Here is a 22,414-nt window from a genome sequence, read left to right on the forward strand (position 1 = left end):
GCACCAGGATCCTCCTAAGCAGTAGTGTGTTTCTGGGAAAAGAAGTATCTGTCTGTTATCCACTGTTGTCAGTGATTATCATCTCTTGTGGCACTGCTGCTTCTACAATGTAATGTCCTCTTTCTTCATTTTTATTTATATATAATCCACACAAACACACACGCCTCAAAACAGTTAGGTAGGGTTCACAATACTGTTGGCGTCCGCTCAGAAGGTGTCCGTAATAAAAAAAATAAATAAAAAGACACCCATCATAACGGACACAAATCCGTTGTCCATTATATGTCTGTTGCCAATAGACCTCAATGTGAACCAAAAGAAAAAACGGACACTTACTGTCCATTTTTTCAAACACGCAGTCCTGCATGTAGGATATTTTTGTCCGCTTGAAAAAATGGACATGGTTGTAAATGCACACTAAAGGACACAAACGGACACTAAAGGACACAAGATAAAATCCCATTGAAATGAATGGAAATTGCAAACGGACCAGCTAGTGTCTGTTGCTAAAATCTTGTATGGACAATAGCCGCGGACGCCAACGGTAGTGTGAACGCCCCCTTAATGGTGTGAAGTACTTCCTCTGGTGTGCCATCTGGTTGCCATAGTAATGACTAGAGATGAGTGAACCGATTCTTAATAAACAGGGTTTGAGACGATATTCCAAATTATTTAGTTTCTATCGAAACCGAACAAAAGCGGATTTGTTTCTGACAAACAAAAATGACTGACGCCACATGTTGATCAGGAGGTACAAAAGACACAGGTGGGACATACGTCATTGTGTGACATTCCAGCACCATCATCAGCTTGAAAGCCTCTTAGTCAATAGACAGTGGTAGGTGGGCTGATGTTATATACACTACTATTAGATTACCCGCGGCTTCGCTCACAAAAAATATGAGCCACAGTAAATCTTTTTTTCCACTTTAAATTTTTATTATTTTGGCATTTCACTAATTTTTTTTTTTTTTTTTTTTTTTTTTAAACTAATTTGACATTTTTATTGATTTTAAATGTTCAATACATATTATGTAGTATAAACTATAGTGCAGCCCTTCCCCCTCCCTCCAGTATAATATATAAGTAGTTCACGGACCAAAGAGTAACATTGGTTTACAGTTATACAACTATCTATTGTGGTGCTGTTTTGGTACACAATGTTTCGGGTTTTACCTTCAGGTGCATACCTGTATATGAAAAGATTTTGGGGGTTAACCACTCTAGAGCAAGCAACGTACAACTGTCCATGTGAGAAACACGGGCTCTCCAAATTAATGCCGGCTACTTTAAGTGATTGACCTTGTGCTTTGTTTATAGTCATAGAAAATGCAAGTCGGATTGGGAAGGGCATGTCACTTGGTAGCAAAGAAATACACGGAATGAAAACATTTGCTCCCTAGGGCTGAGGCCCCACGGACCGGAAACACCGTAATTTTTCCCCCACGGGAAAAATCGCAGCGTTTTACAGTACTTTCAAAGTGGATGGGATTCTTGCAAATCCCGTGCCCAGCTCGCAGAGAAAATCTCAGCGTGGACATGCTGTGATTTTCCAAAACCGGCGCAGTTTTGAAAATCGCAGCATGTCAATTATATCTACAGAAACGCCGGTGGCTTTACCGTAGATTTTATTGTAAACAGTCTGTGGAGGAAAACTTCATGAACTTTCTGTTCAAAGCTATGCAGGAAGAACCGTGATGCATTCACGCCCGTTGGGTGTTAGCAAAAGGGTGCATTCACATGGAGAATAATGGAACCCATTGAAGTCAATGGGAGGCTTTTTTTTAGTGCTGAATCTGACGTGGATTCCACACCCAATTCAGTGCCATTTTCCTCTGTGTAAATGTACCCTTAGAGTTTCTCATAGGAATAGTGGCATCAATAACATTGGGCATGAAGACTCTTAATGCACAATTTTGTGCCGTTACACTTTTTTTTTTTTTTAATGCAGATTGTGAGCCTCATATAGGGATCACAATGTACATTTTTTTTTTCCTATCAGTATGTCTTTGTAGGATGGAAGGAAATACACACAAACACGGGGAGAACATACAAACTCCTTGCAGATGTTGTTCCTGGTGGGGGATTCGAACCCAGGACTCCAGCGCTGCAAGGCTAACCACTGAGCCATCGTGTTGCCCCTTCTGTTACATATTTTTGGATGTTCAAGGTTCCGAAGCAAAATTATTATTTATAAAGTGAGTGTATGCGGTGGCATTCTAGGAGGCTCCAAAGAATTCAGGAACTCGAATGGATACATTATGGCTTGTTCACTCTCCATGAGTGAATCGATGGATATGAATGTGGTTGCTAGACCAGGCAGCCCCATTGCATATGTCGTATACGGTCATTTTCAGAACGTTCATCCTTTTGTTCAGATGTTTCCATATTCCTTTGCTTCAGCCTGCCTTATCCAGTTCTTGTGAAGACAACATTCCCGTTGCTCTGATGTCTCAGCTGCCTTAGGGCCTGTTCACACGGCGTAAACGCGCGTTTATTTTGGCAAAATACACGTGTAAAAATAAGACTCCCATTGACTTCAATGACATTTTTTTACATGTCAAAATACTTGTGTAAAATATCATTAGTCTTTTTTTTTTTTACACGTGTATTTTGCCAAAATACACGCGTGTTTACTCTGTGTGAACGGGCCTTTACATTTAGCCCGTCTCATCCGTTTCTTTTCAAGCTGCGAGTCACTTTGTTTACTTGTCTCAGCTCTTTGACACAATTTTGCGCTCTTAGCTTTTGGATAAACTTGCCCAATAGATGGTCATTTTTTGGGCGGCATTTTAAAAAAAACAGTCCTTAGTATTATGAGCCTTTATCTGACACTTATAACAGATGTAACAGGATGAAGAGTAAATCCAGAGCAGCCCTCACAGTATTACTATGACCTGAAGGAGCCGCCTCACAGGCAGACTTGTGGAGTTGCCCATAGCAACCAATCAGAGCTCAGCTTTCACTTTACAGGAGCTTTCATCACTGAAGCTGCTGAGGTATAGTACAGATTTCACATTTCCCCATTATATGTATAGGGCCTAACTTTGGGGGCCCAAATTTCATGATGGGGGGATGCTAGAAAGATGTAATGTGCGCAGTATTCTGCTCCTGTGCGTGGAGAGGGGGCGTGCCAATCGGGCGAGAACTGTGGATTTGTATAGAGCAGACTACTGCAGGATTTGAGTTATATATATACACTCACCGGCCACTTTATTAGGTACACCTGTCCAAATGCTCGTTAACACTTAATTTCTAATCAGCCAATCACATGGCGGCAACTCAGTGCATTTAGGCATGTAGACATGGTCAAGACAATCTCCTGCAGTTCAAACCGAGCATCAGTATGGGGAAGAAAGGTGATTTGAGTGCCTTTGAACGTGGCATGGTTGTTGGTGCCAGAAGGGCTGGTCTGAGTATTTCAGAAACTGCTGATCTACTGGGATTTTCACGCACAACCATCTCTAGGGTTTACAGAGAATGGTCCGAAAAAGAAAAAACATCCAGTGAGCGGCAGTTCTGTGGGCGGAAATGCGTTGTTGATGCCAGAGGTCAGAGGAGAATGGCCAGACTGGTTCGAGCTGATAGAAAGGCAACAGTGACTCAAATAGCCACCCGTTACAACCAAGGTAGCCGGAAGAGCATCTCTGAACGCACAGTACGTCGAACTTTGAGGCAGATGGGCTACAGCAGCAGAAGACCACACCGGATGCCACTCCTTTCAGCTAAGAACAGGAAACTGAGGCTACAATTTGCACAAGCTCATCGAAATTGGACAATTGAAGATTGGAAAAACGTTGCCTGGTCTGATGAGTCTCGATTTCTGCTGCGACATTCGGATGGTAGGGTCAGAATTTGGCATCAACAACATGAAAGTATGGATCCATCCTGCCTTGTATCAACGGTTCAGGCTGGTGGTGGTGGTGTCATGGTGTGGGGAATATTTTCTTGGCACTCTTTGGGCCCCTTGGTACCAATTGAGCATCGTTGCAACGCCAAAGCCTACCTGAGTATTGTTGCTGACCATGTCCATCCCTTTATGACCACAATGTACCCAACATTTGATGGCTACTTTCAGCAGGATAATGCGCCATGTCATAAAGCTGGAATCATCTCAGACTGGTTTCTTGAACATGACAATGAGTTCACTGTACTCCAATGGCCTCCACAGTCACCAGATCTCAATCCAATAGAGCATCTTTGGGATGTGGTGGAACGGGAGATTCGCATCATGGATGTGCAGCCGACAAATCTGCGGCAACTGTGTGATGCCATCATGTCAATATGGACCAAAATCTCTGAGGAATGCTTCCAGCACCTTGTTGAATCTATGCCACGAAGAATTGAGGCAGTTCTGAAGGCAAAAGGGGGTCCAACCCGTTACTAGCATGGTGTACCTAATAAAGTGGCCGGTGTGTGTGTGTGTATATATATATATCTATCTATATATATATATATATATATATATATATATATATATATATATATATATATAGTGGTGTTAGCTGGAACACGAGTTACTACAATAGTGGAGATAGTCAGATGAAACACATGTTATGAGTCAAACATAACATACTTTTCTGAAAAACTTACAATCTAAGCAATAGTTAGGAATAGGAGGAGAATTTATTTCAGATATAAGCAATTACAAGCAGATTAGTTACAAAAATCATAGATGGGAGTAAGGGAATAGATCTGTCCTACTGTATACAGAGTGTTTAACTCCTTAGTGACTGGCCTGTTTTGGATCTTAAAGGGGCTCTATCATCAAAATTATGCCCTACGAGCCACACATATGCCTGAATAACCTTTAAAAAGGCTATTCAGGCACAGTTCCCCTTAGAATTATGCGAGCGTACTGCGCATGCGCAGTACGGTCGCGAACTTCCATTGACAAAATTGGCGCTGGAGCGATACTGCACACGCGCAGGATTTAAACACAACCCGCCGGAAGAAAATTAGATGAAGGCGTGGAAGAAAGAGCCCAGGAGGACGTCGCTGGAAGAAGAAACCAGAGGAAGGCGTGACCAAAAGATGACGTCCACCAGTGCACGAACCGTGTACGGTAAGTATGATTTGCATATTGGTTTTTAGGGTATTAGTTTAAAATGGGGGGGGGGGGGGCTTTTAAAATACGATTAGCAGTGCCATGTGTGGCTCGTAGGGCATAATTTTGATGATAGAGCCCAGTTAATGACCAAGCCAAGTTTTGGAAATTTGCCATGTGTGACTTTATCAGTGAATAATTCTGTGACAATATAGCGCATCCAAGCGATTCTGATATTGGTTTTTCCTGACATGTTGTACTCTACTGAGAAGATAAAATTAGATTGATAAAATTTGCGGAAATTTTTTTAAAAACTTGCAAATGCTGAAAATTTTTAATTCCCCCCCCCCATTTTCAGCTGGGATAGCTCACATATACACAATAATCCAGCGCAAAAAGTTAGTAGATATATATTTCCAGACGTTCCTTTTATGTTTCAAGCATATTTGAAATAATTTTAGCATATTCGAGTAATTTAGACAATTTACAAGTGAGGTTTTTTTTTTGTTTTGTTTTTTTCCCCCTGTACCAAGCTATGTTTGCAGACAGGAATAGGTGGCATAATGATAGAACGTCCCATTAAATGACCCAGTTTGGAAAACTATACCCCAGGTACCTTCAGGTATTCATTGAGGGGTATAGTTAGCATTTTGATCAAACAAATATTGTTTTGAAAACAATTATTACAAATTAAGAAAAAAATAATAATTTTCTTCAAATGTGTCTTTTTAAAGGCAGGTCTTTTGCACACAACACATCAAAAAGAAGAAACTCACTCCAAAGACCCCTTAAGGTATTCATTAAGGAGTATAGTGACCCCATAGGTTTTGAATTTGCATCAAACAAAAAATGTTCATATATTTTTTTTTTTACACAAAAGGGTCATCTTAAAGGCAGTTTTTTTGCACATAACAAATGAAAATGAAGAAAAAACCCCAAAATAGCCGACCCCCATTTCTCCCGTGTTCAAAAATGTACAATTTATGGCCTTAATCCTATGTATGGACACATGGTACATCATGGTATTCTTTGAGGGGTACAGTGATCATTTTGACCCTATAGCCGCTTCACAGATTTTATTACCCTTGGGATGTGTAGGTTAAAAATTACTAAAATGTCCCTTTATCCCCAAAGTTTTCATTTTCACAAGGGGTTAAAGGAGCAAAAGCTCCCCTCAGTTTGTTAAACAATTGCTCATGAACATGGCAATACCTCATATGTGGTCATAATCTGCTGTATGGGTACATGGTGGGGCTCAGAATGGAAAGAGCGCTATTTGGGTTTTGGAGGGCAGATTTTGCTGGAATAGTTTTCAGGTGCCATGTCACATTTGCAGAGCCCCTAAAGTATCAATACAATGGAAACCCCTCAAATGTGACCCCATTTGAAAAACTACACCCATCAAGGAATGTGTCAAGGGGTATTATCATTTTGAGCCTAAAAATGTTTCCCAAAAATTAATGTACAAAATGAAAATTTAAATTTTTAAAGAAATATGCCATTTTGGTGCCCAATACACTGTATCCACTTTGTGTTGTCAGAGACCAGCACTCCTACAACTATTAAGTGGGCCATCCTGAGGGGCAAAAAAATATATAGGTAGGTGTAAACTGCTGCTTGAGCACACAGTACGGCTCAGAAGGGAAGGAGCACTGCGCTTTTTAGCTTTTGTGGTACAGATTAACGGGACTTTCTGGGCACCATGTTGTTTTTACAGAGTCCTGGAGGTGCCAGTAAACTGGAATTCCCCAAGAAGTGACCCGATTTTTTTAGGGGCAATATAGAGGAATCTGCAAATGTGACATGGTGTCCAAAAACCAACAGTCTAAATATGCACTCCAAAAGCACATAGCGCTCCTTCACATCTGCGCCCTGCTGTGTACCCAAATGGCAGTGTATGACCACATGTATGACACTGGTGTACCCCAGATAACGTACTTAATGCCATATGTGGATTGAAACGGCTGTTTGGGCACAGCTAGACACAGAAGGGAAGAAGCTTTATTTTGGTTTTTGGAGCACAGTTTGGTTTTAGGACGTCTTGCCACTTTTGCAAAGCATTAAAATGGCTAAAACCGCAAAAGCACCTAATTTGTAAAAAAGCTGATAAAGGGGGCAACGTAGTTATTATGACCAAAGGTGATTATTTAAAAGAATCAATAAGACAACTGTCAGATAATAAAACGTATAAAATTCTACAAAGCAATCCCATTTCCACAATCAACAATAAAATTAGAACATTTTTACATAACTCTGTCGAGAGTGGAGTTCTTACTAAAAAAAAAAAAAAAAAAAAAAAAAAAAAACCGCAGAAAAATAATTTGTAGAATGCCCAACAAGGCCATGCTGATATTTTTTGCCTAAAGTTCATAAAAACCTGACCAGGTCGCCCCATAGTGTCTGGGATCGGGTCTGCAACAGAACCCCTTTCGCAGTACCTGGATTGGTTTCTTCGTCCGATACTTAAAACCATTCCACCCTACTGCAAATTATTTTTTATCTCAACTTAATATTGTTACTTGGACAGACCATTTAAAACTCACATCTATAGATGTGGAGAGCCTATACGCAAGAATCCCTCAAAGGGAAGGTGTTGCGGCTATTATTAGTACTTTAAACTCTGCTAAAAAGAGTTTAGCTTCTCTAGATATACGCTGCAATACACGTTAACATACAAAGCCATCCACAACCTGTCCCCTCCATATATCTCTGAACTAATCTCCCGCTACCTGCCCACAAGTAACCTCAGATCCTCCAACTACCTCCTACTCCGCTCTGCCCTCATCCGTTCCTCACACAACCGCCTCCAAGATTTCTCACGTGCATCCTCCATACTCTGGAACTCCTTACCAAGACACATAAGACTGATCCCCACAATCACAGGATTCAAGAAGGCCCTGAAGACTCACCTATTCAGGAAGGCCTACAACCTCCAACAACACTATCACCACACCGCCATCTGAACTGTCTTCCCTCTCTCCTTCTGTCTCTACCCCCTTCCCCCATAGATTGTAAGCCCTCATGGGAAGGGCCCTCTACCCCACTGTGCCAGCTGATCACTATTAGTATTATATGTACCTGTATATTTTATGTATGAAATGAAATGAATATTCTCCATATTCTTTTTATTCTTTTGAAAAGCTTAAAGCGTTAACAAACATCCCAAATGCCGTTTTGAATCATTTGAGGGGTGCAATTTTGAAAATGGGGTGATTTATGGAAGCTTTCTATTATATAGGCCTTTATAATTCTTTTCACAACTGAAGTGGTCCTTAAAAAATTATTTTAAGGAATTTTCTTGGAAATCTGGAAAATCACTGTAACTTGTATGTCTTCTAACATCCAAAATAAATTAAGACAATCAAAAGATGATGCCGATATAAAGCAGAGATATGGTAGATAATATTTATTCATGTATTTGTCATTTGTATCTGTCTGAAAAGCAGAGAATTTCACATTTTGAAAATTGCAATTTTTTTTCTTCCAAATTTTCCATCAAATTTCCCAAATTTTTTTTATAAATAAATACAAAAATATTGATTAGTGTTTACCAAGTAACTAAGTACACTGTGTCACAAAAAAAAAATCTCAAAATCTCTTGTGCAAGTTAAAGCGTATCAAAGTTCTTGCCATTTAAAGTGACACATATCAGTTTTGAAAAACGAGGCCTGGTCCTTAAGGCACTTTTGGGCTGTGTCCTTAACCCCTTCCCGCCGACAGTATATTTCGATTTTTTGTTTTTCGTTTTTGACTCCCCTCTTTCCAAACCCCATAACTTTATTTTTCCAATCTCAGAGCCATATGAGGTCTTAATCTTTGTGAAACAAATTGTTCTTCATGATGCTACCATTAATTGTTCTGTATAATGTGCTGGGTAGCTGGAAAAACATTCAAAATGGGGTGGATTTGAAGAAAAAGTGCATTTGTGTGACTTTCATATGGGCTTTGTTTTTACGGCGTTCACTGTGCAGCCAAAATGACATGTCATCTGTATTCTATGTTTCGGTACGATTCCGGAGATACCTAACTTTTATATGGTTTTATTTACATTGAAACCCCTTAACAAAAATCAAAAACTGTTAAAAAAATAATAAATATATATATATATATATATATATATATATATATATATTTACAGTCCTATGAAAAAGTTTGGGCACCCCTATTAATCTTAATCATTTTTTTGTTCTAAATATTTTGGTGTTTGCAACAGCCATTTCAGTTTGATATATCTAATAACTGATGGACACAGTAATATTTCAGGATTGAAATGAGGTTTATTGTACTAACAGAAAATGCGCAATATGCATTAAACCAAAATTTGACCGGTGCAAAAGTATGGGCACCCTTATCATTTTATTGATTTGAATTCCCCTAACTACTTTTTACTGACTTACTGAAGCACAAAATTGGTTTTGTAACCTCAGTGAGCTTTGAACTTCATAGCCAGATGTATCCAATCATAAGAAAAGGTATTTAAGGTGGCCAATTGCAAGTTGATCTCCTATTTGAATCTCCTCTGAAGAGTGGCATCATGGGCTACTCAAAACAACTCTCAAATGATCTGAAAACAAAGATTGTTCAACATAGTTGTTCAGGGGAAGGATACAAAAAGTTGTCTCAGAGATTTAACCTGTCAGTTTCCACTGTGAGGAACATAGTAAGGAAATGGAAGACCACAGGGACAGTTCTTGTTAAGCCCAGAAGTGGCAGGCCAAGAAAAATATCAGAAAGGCAGAGAAGAAGAATGGTGAGAACAGTCAAGGACAATCCACAGACCACCTCCAAAGAGCTGCAGCATCATCTTGCTGCAGATGGTGTCACTGTGCATCGGTCAACTATACAGCGCACTTTGCACAAATAGAAGCTGTATGGGAGAGTGATGAGAAAGAAGCCGTTTCTGCACGTACGCCACAAATAGAGTTGCCTGAGGTATGAAAAAGCACATTTGGACAAGGCAGCTTCATTTTGGAAACAAAAATTGAGTTGTTTGGTTATAAAAAAAAAGGCGTTATGCATGGCGTCCAAAAAGAAACAGCATTCCAAGAAAAACACATGCTACCCACTGTAAAATTTGGTGGAGGTTCCATCATGCTTTGGGGCTGTGTTGCCAATGCCGGCATCGGGAATCTTGTTAAAGTTGAGAGTCGCATGGATTCCACTCAGTATCAGCAGATTCTTGAGAATAATGTTCAAGAATCAGTGACGAAGTTGAAGTTACGCCGGGGATGGATATTTCAGCAAGACAATGATCCAAAACACCGCTCCAAATCCTCAGGCATTCATGCAGAGGAACAATTACAATGTTCTGGAATGGCCATCCCAGTCCCCAGACCTGAATATCATTGAACATCTGTGGGATGATTTGAAGCGGGCTGTCCATGCTCGGCGACCATCTAACTTAACTGAACTTGAATTGTTTGTCCAAAATACCTTTATCCAGGATCCAGGAACTGATTAAAAGCTACAGGAAGCGACTAGAGGCTGTTATCTTTGCAAAAGGAGGATCTACTAAATATTAATGTCACTTTTCTGTTGAGGTGCCCATACTTTTGCACCGGTCAAATTTTGGTTTAATGCATATTGCGCATTTTCTGTTAGTACAATAAACCTCATTTCAATCCTGAAATATTACTGTGTCCATCAGTTATTAGATATATCAAACTGAAATGGCTGTTATAAACACCAAAATATTTAGAACTAAAAATGATTAAGATTAATAGGGGTGCCCAAACTTTTTCATAGGACTGTGTGTGATATATATATATATATATATATATATATATATATATATATATATATATATATATATATTTATTTATTTTTTTTTTATTTTTTTTATTTTTTTTTTTTTTTTTTTTTAAAGAAGCTATATTCTGACACCCGTAATTTTTTTTTATACTTACATGTACAGCGATGCATGTATTTGTGGGGCATACTTTTTTAGTTATGCCATTATGGGGAATTGCTTTTGCTTATATCATTTGTTCAAATTTTTAACAGAGACAAAACTGTGAAAAAATGGCGGTTTGGCACTTGACTTTTTTCCCGCTGCAGCGTTCTATATTTTTATAGATTTGTAGACCGGGTGTTTTCAGACACAGCGATACTTACTGTGTATTTGTTTCACAGTATTTAAGTACTTTTATATGTGTCCTAGGGAAAGGGGGGTGATTTGAACTTTTAATATTTAATTATATATATATATATATATATATCTGTATTTTATAAATTTTGAAGCAAAAAATGGTAAAATATTTAATATATGGGAGTTGTAGTTTTGCAACAGCTGCAAGGCCACATTGTATTCTGGGGAAAGGAGTTGATTTAGAACTCTTATTTCATTTTTTTTATTATATATTTTTAAAGCTTTTTTTTTTTTTTTTTTTTTTTTTTTTTTTTTACTATTTTATTAGTTCCTAGGGGGCTTGAACCTGCAGTCATTTGATTGCAAGTCCCATAGACGGCAATACAACTGTATAGTTAAAGAGGACCTTTCACCATCTGGAGGTGAGCGAGGCGTTCCTCATCGCTCTCACAGTACAGCGAAATAGGCACTACTGTGAGGAAGAGCGTTCCTGACTGACTTCAGATACGCCCTTCTGACAGTGAAGAACTATAGTACCGGAACCAATAGTTCTTCACTGAGGGCACAAAATGGGAAAGCAGATAGTGTGCTGAATTCAGTGCACTGTCAGCTTTCTAGCAGTATATTAACCTCTTAACGCTAAATCACGTACCTGTACGTCAGGGAATGTGGTTAGTTCCCGCATTCTCACGTGCATGTACGTGATGGAGATCGCACGGGCTCAGAAGCAGAGCCTGTGCGATCTCCATGGGAGGCCAGCTGTATCTGACAGCCAGGCTTCCCCTGTAGCAGCAGGGACGGTGATTGCACCGACCCCCCCCCCCCCTGTTTAACCCTTAAGGTGCCCCTGATCCATAGTGATCATGGCACCCTAGGGGTTTGGCCGGCTATAAAGCATGCTGCCGGCTGCATAAGGAGTCTGTGTTAGCTGTAATTTACAGCTACACGCTGCTCCTTAATCCCTCCCCCCATCGGAGCGAGCTCCGATGGGGGGAGGGTTAACCCCTTGGATGCCAGGACGAGAGGAAGCTAGTCTATGCATCTGCATAGCTAGCTTCCTCTATAGACTGCAATACACGTGTATTGCAAGTCTATAGTTAGTATAGAACCAGCGATCCTCTCTGATCACTGGTTCTAGTGTGCTTACAGCACAAATGTAAAAAATAATAAAGTGTGTAAAACAAACAAAACAAACATAGTTAAATTTCTTGTAAATCTGGAAATTCGCTGTTACACTTGTAAGCGTTGTAACGTCCAAAATAAATTAAAATACAATCAAAAGATGATGCCGATATAAAGCAGAGATATGGTAGATAATATTTATTCATGTATTTGGGTGATATGGTTAAAAGCAGAGAATTTCACATTTTGAAAATTGCAGTTTTTTCCAAATTTCCATCAAATTTCCTATTTTTTTAATAAGTAAATACAAAAATATTGATTAGTGTTTACCACTAACATGAAGTATAATGTGTTACGAGAAAACATTCTCAAAATCACTTGTGTAATTTAAAGCGTCTCAAAGTTAATGCCATTTAAAGTGACACATGTCAATTTTGAAAAAATAGGCCTGGTCCTTAACATACTTTTGGGCTGTGTCCTTAAGGGGTTAAACTGCATGTGCCCCAGATAGTGAAAGGTCCTCTTTAAACACCCGACATCTGCCGTACTAGTATGGCAGATGTCGGGAAGGGGTCAAGAGGTTAAAGGATGATTACTAATTATCTACAATTTCTCTTCTTTAAATTGGCATCATCTCTTAATGTGTTTGGTTGGTGTGACTGTCTGATAAGTGGAGCATTTCACATTTTGAAAATTGCAATTTTCTTTCCCAAATTTACTATATTTATTTATACAAAAATATTGACCAATGTTTAATGTTTACCACTTACATGAAGTACAATTTGTCACAAAAATACAATCTTAAAATGACTTGTGAAAGTTTAAGTGTTTTGTGGCAAAGTTGTTGCCATATAGATTGACACATCAGTTTTGAAAAATGAGGCAGTGTTCTTAACGCACATTTAGGCTGCGCTATTATAAGCAGTTAAAGGGGCTGTAGCACAAAGTGAAGTCTACAAGACCTTTCTCCCGCTGAATGTGGTTGGGACTGGTGGTGTTTGGCAGGACAGCAGAATTCTTTGTGTGACAACCCCCTTTACAAAGGACCTTTCTTATTCTCTAATATAGTGAGTCATGACAAAGGTATGACTCCTGATATGCAATGATGGAATAACTGAGCGTAAACTAACACTTTTTTTCTTTTAACCACTTAACTCAAAGATGGTCCAAGAATGACTAACTATAATTACACCACAATATAATAAATCAATAAGTGTTAATACATGAACATATACACATACATACATATACTCACAACAGATACACAGATTATTATTCTTCTTATGCTTATATTGCGCCAACATATTCTGCAGTTCTTTACAGACATTGTCAGTTACTGTCCCAAAATATAATAATACATTTTATTTATATAGTGCCAACATATTCTGCAGCATTGTACAATTTGTAGGGTTCAAATACAGACAGAAAGATATGTTACAAAGAAAGTCATTTCACACAATGGGACTGAGGGCCCTGCTCTCAAGAGCTTACAATCTAAGGTAGAAGGGGTGACGCAAGAGGTGGCAGGGGTGGCATCGGAGGTAACATTGCTTATACAGTGGTCAAACAATTTTGTAATATAGGTTACTTGACATTACACAAACAGTAAGACAGTAACCCTGTCATATCACATCAATAAGACATTATGATTTTGTGGAAAAACATGTCCTATTACACTGGATTGGTGATTAAGGGCCAATACAAGTTTCCTCATAAGGCAGCAGTGAAAGTAGCGAAGGCAGCATATAGTTTGAGGTCGGGGGCCCCAGGTGAAAACATACAGAAAAGCCTGCATTTTATATTACCTGCAAAGTGGATGGGATTCTGGCTAATCCCATCCACACATTTGCAGAAAAAAAGGGGGGGGGGGGCTTGCATTTTTGAAAGTCAGCACGTGTCAATTTTACCCATGGAAATGCTGGTGTTTTTTTTGTAAAGGTATAATACTGGCAGAAATACTGTGGAAAAAATGCAATGCGTTTCTTCCACTGCTGCCTTTTTCTTTTTTGCTTTTTTTTTTTTTATTTATTTTTATTTTTTATTTTATATAAATACAGCAAATTGCTGCATGGGGACCTAAAAATTTTTGATTTATATTCCAGAAAACTACAAAGTTCAAGGTATAATAAATCTAACACAGGGGTAGGGAACCTTTGGCTCTCCAGCTGCTGTGAAACTACAACTCCCAACATGCTCCATTCACTTCCATGGGAGTTCCAAGAACAGCAGAGCAAGTATGCATGCTGGGAGTTGTAGTCTTGCAACAGCTGGAGAGCCGTACGTTCCATACCCCTGATCTAACACATTCAGATATGATATTTTACAGATTACAGCTGAGAGTGTCTCTCTAGAACTTACTGCAGCTGTGCTGAGACTTGTGAATAACTATTATAGTCAAAATTCACTTATTTTCAATAGGATTTAAAGGAAAATCCAAGCCCAACCTTCTGAAGCAAGAGACCAGTAGCCTAGCATGTTGTTTACGGATCCTGTTTCGCATGTACACAGATGAGCAACGCAGAGACTCTTGGGAGGACATAGAGCAGCGACTCCTAAAGTAAGCAAGTGCTGATAACCTTATTTGTCCCATCATCTTCAGCCAGAGTTGAAGTACCCACAACTGACTGGAGGCCATAATGGATGGATATTTTTCTTTCTCTCCCTCATGTCTCATTCTTTGTCATTACAGTGTATGTAGTGAAGCCCTGGCTTACTTTATTACTGTAAATTCTGAGAGCCATCGAGAGGCTTGGACCAATCTACTGCTGTTACTCCTGACAAAAACTCTGAAAGTTAATGATGAGAAGGTATTCTGTTTGTTTGACTCTTTGTGTCTTAGAACTCCAATGTTTCTCATGATTATTATACTCCAGTTGACCAATGAACCTTGCCAAATTTGTTTACCTAGTAGGTGGCATTAAATATGGATGGAGCATTGTACTGTAGGAGGTGCCACTGGGGAGAGCATTACTCTGTGTGTGGAGGGGTCCCTTGATGCTTGGGGAAGGGGACGGGCACTATAGAGAGCATATACAGTTTGGCGACCAAAAAACTATTTTGGCTTCTATGTGGTTTTGGTTTATGAGCCAGTGGGTTCTAGTTTTGTATAGAGAATACTGAGAAATAGGTAAAAAAAAATAGTGGTAAGAAAACTGTTCTTTCATTGTTGTACATGGAGTCACACATGTAGGGATATAAGCAATGCATTTTGACACTGAACATGCGACTTAATCTGGCTAAATACATAAGAAATACAGAGAGACTTAAAAATATGTATATAGATATTGCCATCACCCCATTTTTTAACTTTTAAAGGGGCTCTATCACTGGGAAAAGTCATTTTTATCTAATCACATGCTTGCATAGGCTTTAGAAAGTCTATTCCACACCTACCTTTTGTATGTAGATTGCTTCAGTGGTGTCTGAATAAGTCCGTTTTTATTCATATGCTAATGAGTCTCCAGCCAGCTCAGGAAGTTCCCAGCAGCCTCCTCTCTCCCATTATCTTCTATGTGTGTGAAGCAAACAGGAAGCGAGTCATCAGCAGCAACCTCCCATAGAAAACAGCAGAGAGAGGTGTGCACCATCTATCGTGCACTAGTCTAATTAGCATATGAATATAAACTGAAATAGACTTTCTAAAGGTGTGATTAGTTAAAAATGACTTTTTCTAGTGATAGAGCCCCTTTAAGACATCATTAAAATCAGTAATGATGTCCAGAAAAAAAATAGTAGTAATAAAATTAAGATCAATAAATAAATACATAAATCGATGGCAGGTATCATAGCAACAAGTAGAGAAAGGTATATGTGAATATTGTAATAATGAGCGAGAGGAGGTATATATGCATCTCTAAGGAAACTCATTATAACTAGAGATGAGTGAACAGTAAAATGTTCGAGATTCGATATTCGTTTCGAGTAGCCCCTCAATATTTGACTACTCGAATCGAATCTTTCCCCCCCTATAGTCTATGGGGGGAAAATGCTCATTTCAGGGGTAGGCAACGTTGGATCAAATTACACTTACCAAGTCCGTGAGTGAGGGTCGGGCTGGATCCTCCGAGAAGTCTTCTCCGTGCAGCGTCCCCGCGGCGTCTTCCGGCTCTGAATTCACTCTGCCAGGCATCGGGCCTGGGCAGAGCCGACTGCGCATGTCGGCACTACAAGCGGGCATGCGCAGTTGGCTCTGCCCAGGCCCGATGCCTTGCAGAGTGAATTCAGAGCCGGAAGACGCCACGGGGAAGCTGCACGGAGAAGACTTCTAAAGGTAGGAGAAGAACCAGCGTTGATTGGCCGACTGTATAGCATTCGGACAATCAATGCTGGTTCTGCATCAGACTTTTCCATTCGAATAGCGAGTGGTACTCGATCGAGTACGAGTATTTCGAATACCTACTCGATCGAGTACTACTCGCTCATCTCTAATTATAACTATAATTTGTGTGTGTGTATAATTTATAGTTATGATGTGTTTCCTTAGAGATACATACTGTATTTTCCAGCCTATAAGACGACTTTTTAACTTCTGAAAATCTTCTCAAAAGTCAGGGGTTGTCTTATACATCGGGTATACGGTTTGGGCGGGGGAGGGGGGTTGAGGAGCGGGATTGCAACATGTTCCTGCTGCCACTGGCTTTCTGCAGCAGCAGTAGTGGAGCGATGCTGCAGCCCAGGCGCTTGTTAAGGCGACACTCTCTCTCCCCCCAACATCCAGCGTACTATTACAGCGGATGCCGGGTATGTAAAGATAATGGCGGCTGGAGCTAATACCCATCCACAATAGTAATGTATAGAATCTCCCATAGACTGCAATACACTTGTATTGCAGTCCCTGGGACTTGCAATCAAATGATTGCAGGGTTAACCCTTTCACTGCCAAGGGTCTCTGGAAATTTTGCACCTCTGGCTGCCAGTGAAATTTTCACAGTTTTGAGATGGACAAATCAAACCTAAATTGCAATATTAAAAAAAACATCCAACCCCCCATACCTATATATTTTCTTAAAGTAGACACCTGCAGCATTGTCAGAATGCCACTTGGTACTGTTTGCGAACAGGCACCTTCATGCAATTTTGATTTAAAGTAAATGTTAAAAAAAAAAAAAAATGCAAATGTATATTAGTTGCTAAAAACGGAAACCAAACAAAAATAATATGCACCAAACCTCCTAAAATAAAGAGATCAACGTGCAGAGTTCATACGTATCACCAAGGCCTACACCTGCATGCATATGTCTTCAGAAAATCGCTAGAACTGGAAGGAACAAAAATCTGCTTATAAGCTGGAAATGTTAAAAAAGTATCATCCTATAAAATGTAGGGATTACACACCATGAAAAGTGAACCTCTAAACCCTATTTTTTTTTTTTTTTTGAAAGTAGACAACCTGAAGATAAAAAATGTCTCAATGAGTCATCAATAGCCACATCCACCTTCATGCAACTTTGTGACAAATAATTTTTTGAAAAAATGCATTATTTGCGTCTAAAACTCATGTTCAATCTCAGATTCATATACAAAATACATTTAAAATAATAGCTTAAGGTGTAGACAATGTGTATATATATACTATATGTACTGCAAACATCAACTACAACAAGAGCTTGGACTCCCAAAAAACCTAATACAGAAGACAAGCAGGATTTTGATGTTATTCACTAATATGTTAAAAAGCTATACTGCACCTATCAAACTGTGACACCAAAATCTAACTTTTGGACCTAGAGCTACTTCCTCTGCAGAGAATTGTCAGGTATTGCTCTATTGCCAGACACTGCTCATTTTTCGCTTTATCAACAAATGCACACTCCTTGGTTGGAAGGTTACATCTTTTATGCAGAATAATTAATGCGGATTGCCAGTAGTACATCGTTTTGTGTAATCAGAGTAGTGCTGCTGAAAATCAGTGCAGCCAAATGGGGAAACAATCGCAGCAGACTTTTACTCCCCAATTCAATTTGTAATTAAACCAATGCACATGAGTGCCAATCAACATGTTTCTAGTCACTTGAAGTGCTGACATCTTGTCCTTTGGGTTTATGGGTTCTAATCAGTGTTTATCTTTGTATATACTAAATCCAGAGAAAATAACACACTGTATGTCTTAAGTGGCTGGCCTAAGCCATCAATTTGCCACTGAAACCAGGAAGTGAAATGGAGAAGTGACAGCTGATAGAATGAAATTGAGATGGGGAATAACTCTTTAAGGCCAGGGCCCCACAATGAGAATACACAGAATTTTGGCCATGGTGAAAACACTCCACAAAATAGGCTGTGTATTACAGTACCTACAAAGTAGGTACTAATCCCATCCACATATTGCAGAAAAAAATCTGCAGCTGAAATGCTGTGATTTCAAACACGATAGCGTTTTTAGAAATCACAGCATGTCAATTATACCTTCAGAAACTGAAGCGTTTTTTCATATAAGTATAATAGAGACAAAGTCCAGAAAATTCTGCAGACTTTCAGTAAAAAGGCTGCCTAAAAAAACTATGGTCTTTTCCGCAGCGGTGTTTGGCAGTGACTCACTGTGTGGGGCCTTAGCCCATGATGCAGAAAAGCAGCTTTTTTTTGTTGCAGATTTTACTGTGGTTTTTGAGGCAAGGTCAAGAGACTAAAAAAGAAATGGAAAATATAAAAGGACTTTTTCCCTTCTGGTCAATCAACTCACAACTTTGGCTCAAAAAAGCAGCTACAATGTGGAGCTTTAGCCTAAAGGGGTTTTCTGGCCCTGAAACAATTTTTCAAACTGATGTCCAATTTGTGATTTTTGAGGGTCTGACACCTGAACCCTGCAAAGAACAGCTGTTTTGGCAGCTTTTAGTCGTTGGAAGCTATAGTAGTGAACAGGGAGTGGATCGCAGCCTCAAAGATCACAGGCTGCTTTAAATGATCTATCAGTATGAAAAATTGACTTAATTTAGACCTAATTTAAAAGCAAAAATGCTGTTGTGATTGGAAGATGCATGGGATAATTATGTAATAATTTGTGAGTGATTTTCTGTAACACTGTCATGCATCTCATGTCTACACTATTGCTACTGGTTTCTGTATGCTGTTAGGGCTCGTTCACATCTGCGCCCAGGTGTCCGTTCTGCAGGTTTCCGTTTCCTGCATAAAACAGAGCAGGATACGGAAACCTGCAGGAGTCTCTCTCACCCATTCAATTGAATGGGTGAGAAAGCTGTCCGGCCGTGAGCGGCGGTGAGCGTTTGGCGCTCTCTGCCACAAAATCGGGTTTTTTTTAATCCGGACACAGAGTCGGACATGCAGTACTCTGTGTCCAGATTAAAAAATCCGGTTTTGCGGCGGAGACCATAAAACGCTCACCGCTGCTCACGGCCAGACCCAATCTGTGCTTTCCGTCTTCTGGCATGCAGAAGACGTAAAGCACAGAACGGAGACCAAAACACAGGTGTGAACCTAGCGCAAGTGGTTCCTCTTATAATTTGTTGCATTATTATAAGCTGTGGACTGTAGAGTTTGCAGTTCCCTTGATATAAGTAGGTAATGTATGCAGTATTCTTATTTGTGATTTCTTCTCTCTATAGTTCAGGGCTCACGCCTCAAAGTATTACCCACACTTGTGTGAGATCATTCAGTTTGACTTAATTCCGGAGCTCCGTGCTATCCTGAGGAAGTTTTTCCTGCGAGTTGGGATTGTGTTCAGGATCTGGATAACAGAAGAGCAGCTGGGTGGTCAATGTTAATAATTGCATGTGACTGTCTGGGAGCATTCGTATGCAGCACGAAGGAGGAAGGCAATTCTTACTATCCTGGCTCTGTATGGTTCAGCGGTTTCCTCTTCAGACTCTGGGTCCAGTACTTTTAGAAGTATATGACAAAATATAATGTAGATTTTATTTTTTCTACTTTGGGTGCAATGCTTCTGAATATTTTTTAAGGTTCATCTTTGTATGGATTGTTCTTCTTTTCTGTTGGGTTAATGTTCCTTTTTTTTCCCAGAGGCTGTATTATGCTGAGTTATTCTGACAGATGGCACCCAATAACCTCCTACATTGCGATTAATTATATATAGGCACTCTATTGATTTATTATGATTTATTGTTGATTATTCATATTCATCCTGTATACTTTGTGACCCTGCTGCTTATGAGGTCTAACATCGGAGAGCAATAATTGTGCCCACTTGTCTGCCAGTGTCTTGGAATCCTTCAGACTTTTCATGGTGCAGCTGCTTGTCCATATTTCTTTTGGTCATTACAATGTTTGATGCAGATGTCTTGTTCTGTTACAACCGTTTCCCTGTTCGTGGAGCTATGAAAAACATTTTAGGGCTTCTACATACATACATACATACATACATACATACACTTTTTTTTTTTTTTACTATGAACTGTACTTTTTTTTTCTTTAATCTAAATTTGTAATTTAATTTTATTTTTTTCTTTTTCTATTTTTCAAAGTCTGTAGAGAAGCCTGAGGGGAAATAAAGCCAACCCCATATAATGCTGTGTTTATAGTAAAGTCTCTGTTGACTTTAATGTAACAGCTGCTTTTAGTATCTTTGGAGAGAAAATAAAAAAACAAAACCATGCCAGGAAGGATGTGGCTATTTTTAGCAAAATTCTATATGGAGATAGCCTTAATGTGGTGTTTCTATGTATAGTTAGTGTTCCATAGCTGCATTTCTAGGAACATAGACTTGTTCAAAGTAGACTGGTATGTATACTATTAAACTATCTGAAAGGTGAGAGCTGTGTTCCCAATAACATGGTTGTAGCTAAAGTTTTGTCAGCTCCTAAACCACTGTACTACACTTATAGCTCCAAGCCAAGCACCCAGTGCTGTTTGGGGGCGTTCACACTACCGTTGGTGTCCGACAGCTAGTGTCCGTTGCTAATGTCCGTTTAAAATCTTGCGCGGACATTAGCATCGGACACTAGCTGTGTCCGTGACATTTTGCATTGATTTAAATGGACATCGGGTGCGTTCTTTTACAGACAGTGTCTGTCCTTAACTATCTGTTCCCAAAGTTTTCAGACTTTTCAAGCGGACAGCAAAACCCGACATCTTTGTGAACGGACACTTAAGGACACCCACAGACAGTAAAAGAACGCACCTGATGTCCATTTAAATCAATGCAAAATGTCACGGACACAGCTTGTGTCCGCTGCTAATGTCCGCGCAAGATTTTGAACGGACATTAGCAGCAGACACTAGCTGTCGGACACCGACGGTAGTGTGAACGCTCCCTTACAGCTGTTAAGAGAGGTTGATTGGTGCAGTATTATCTTCGTCAGGGTCATTCACTGTACAGCCCAGAAAGTGTAATAATAAGGATAACAATGTGTCTGGGGATCTGTGTGTATTGATGATTAAATAAATAAATAAATAAATAAATAAATTAAAATAAAATAAATATATATATTTATATATATATGCCCCCTCCCTTAAATGGATGTTCTCTGTGTGATACTTTAAGTTATTCTTCTTAGATTTTAATGATTCTTCTGGATGTAAACATTTTGAATTGATATTTATGCAATTATCTCTCAAATTTTCTATGTAAGATAAACTGTACCATAAGCGTGTATCTATTTTACATTAATCGGATGTCAATAAAGCTTTAATGGTGTATGTTGGTGGCTTCATATCCAAAGAAGTGAGGTGAGACCCTGGTAATCTTCCCCATCACAGTGATGCCTTAGGGGGCATTCACATGGAGGAAAGTGGCGCTGATTCTGCCACGATAACTCGCGGCAGAATCAGCGCTCATAAAAAGCCTCCCATTGATTTCAATGTGTTCCGCGAGGAAAACTGAACCCATTGAAGTAAATGGGAGTCTTTTTATCAGCACTGATTCTGCCACGAGTTATCGTGGCAGAATCAGTGCTACTTTCCTGTGTGTGAATTCCCCTTATCCTGGCCATTGACCTACTTCCTGAAGCGTGTCCTGATGGGAGGATCTCATTTACATGTGTCACACCTGTTAGTGCTGTGAACCTGTGATTCATGTGGCACGGCTTCTGAAATAAAAAGATCTGTGTTTTATATCCATATTTATATCTGCAACATGAGAGAAATACCGATGACTTTACAGACCATAATATGAATAAGAATCAACATCTCTTTCCCATGTTAGAGATAAAAATGTAAGTTAATGCTGAATTTCAAAAGAAGAAAATAGC

General features: G+C 39.3%; 1 protein-coding gene across 2 annotated transcripts in view; it reads left to right on the forward strand.

Annotated features, from left to right (window-relative positions):
• ARFGEF2 (ARF guanine nucleotide exchange factor 2) overlaps nucleotides 1-21,126 on the forward strand; it is a 145,110-nt gene extending 123,984 nt beyond the window's left edge. For both annotated transcript variants that reach the window (XM_075276751.1, XM_075276752.1), the window contains 3 exons: nucleotides 14,676-14,814; nucleotides 14,947-15,064; nucleotides 19,814-21,126. In XM_075276751.1, the coding sequence (XP_075132852.1) occupies nucleotides 14,676-14,814; nucleotides 14,947-15,064; nucleotides 19,814-19,972 (416 nt within the window). In that variant the 3' untranslated portion in view covers nucleotides 19,973-21,126. The remainder of the gene's footprint in view (nucleotides 1-14,675; nucleotides 14,815-14,946; nucleotides 15,065-19,813) is intronic.
• The last annotated feature ends 1,288 nt before the right edge of the window (nucleotides 21,127-22,414 follow it).

The sequence above is a fragment of the Leptodactylus fuscus genome, chromosome 6 (genome assembly GCF_031893055.1).
Source record: "Leptodactylus fuscus isolate aLepFus1 chromosome 6, aLepFus1.hap2, whole genome shotgun sequence".
Lineage (NCBI taxonomy): Eukaryota > Metazoa > Chordata > Amphibia > Anura > Leptodactylidae > Leptodactylus > Leptodactylus fuscus.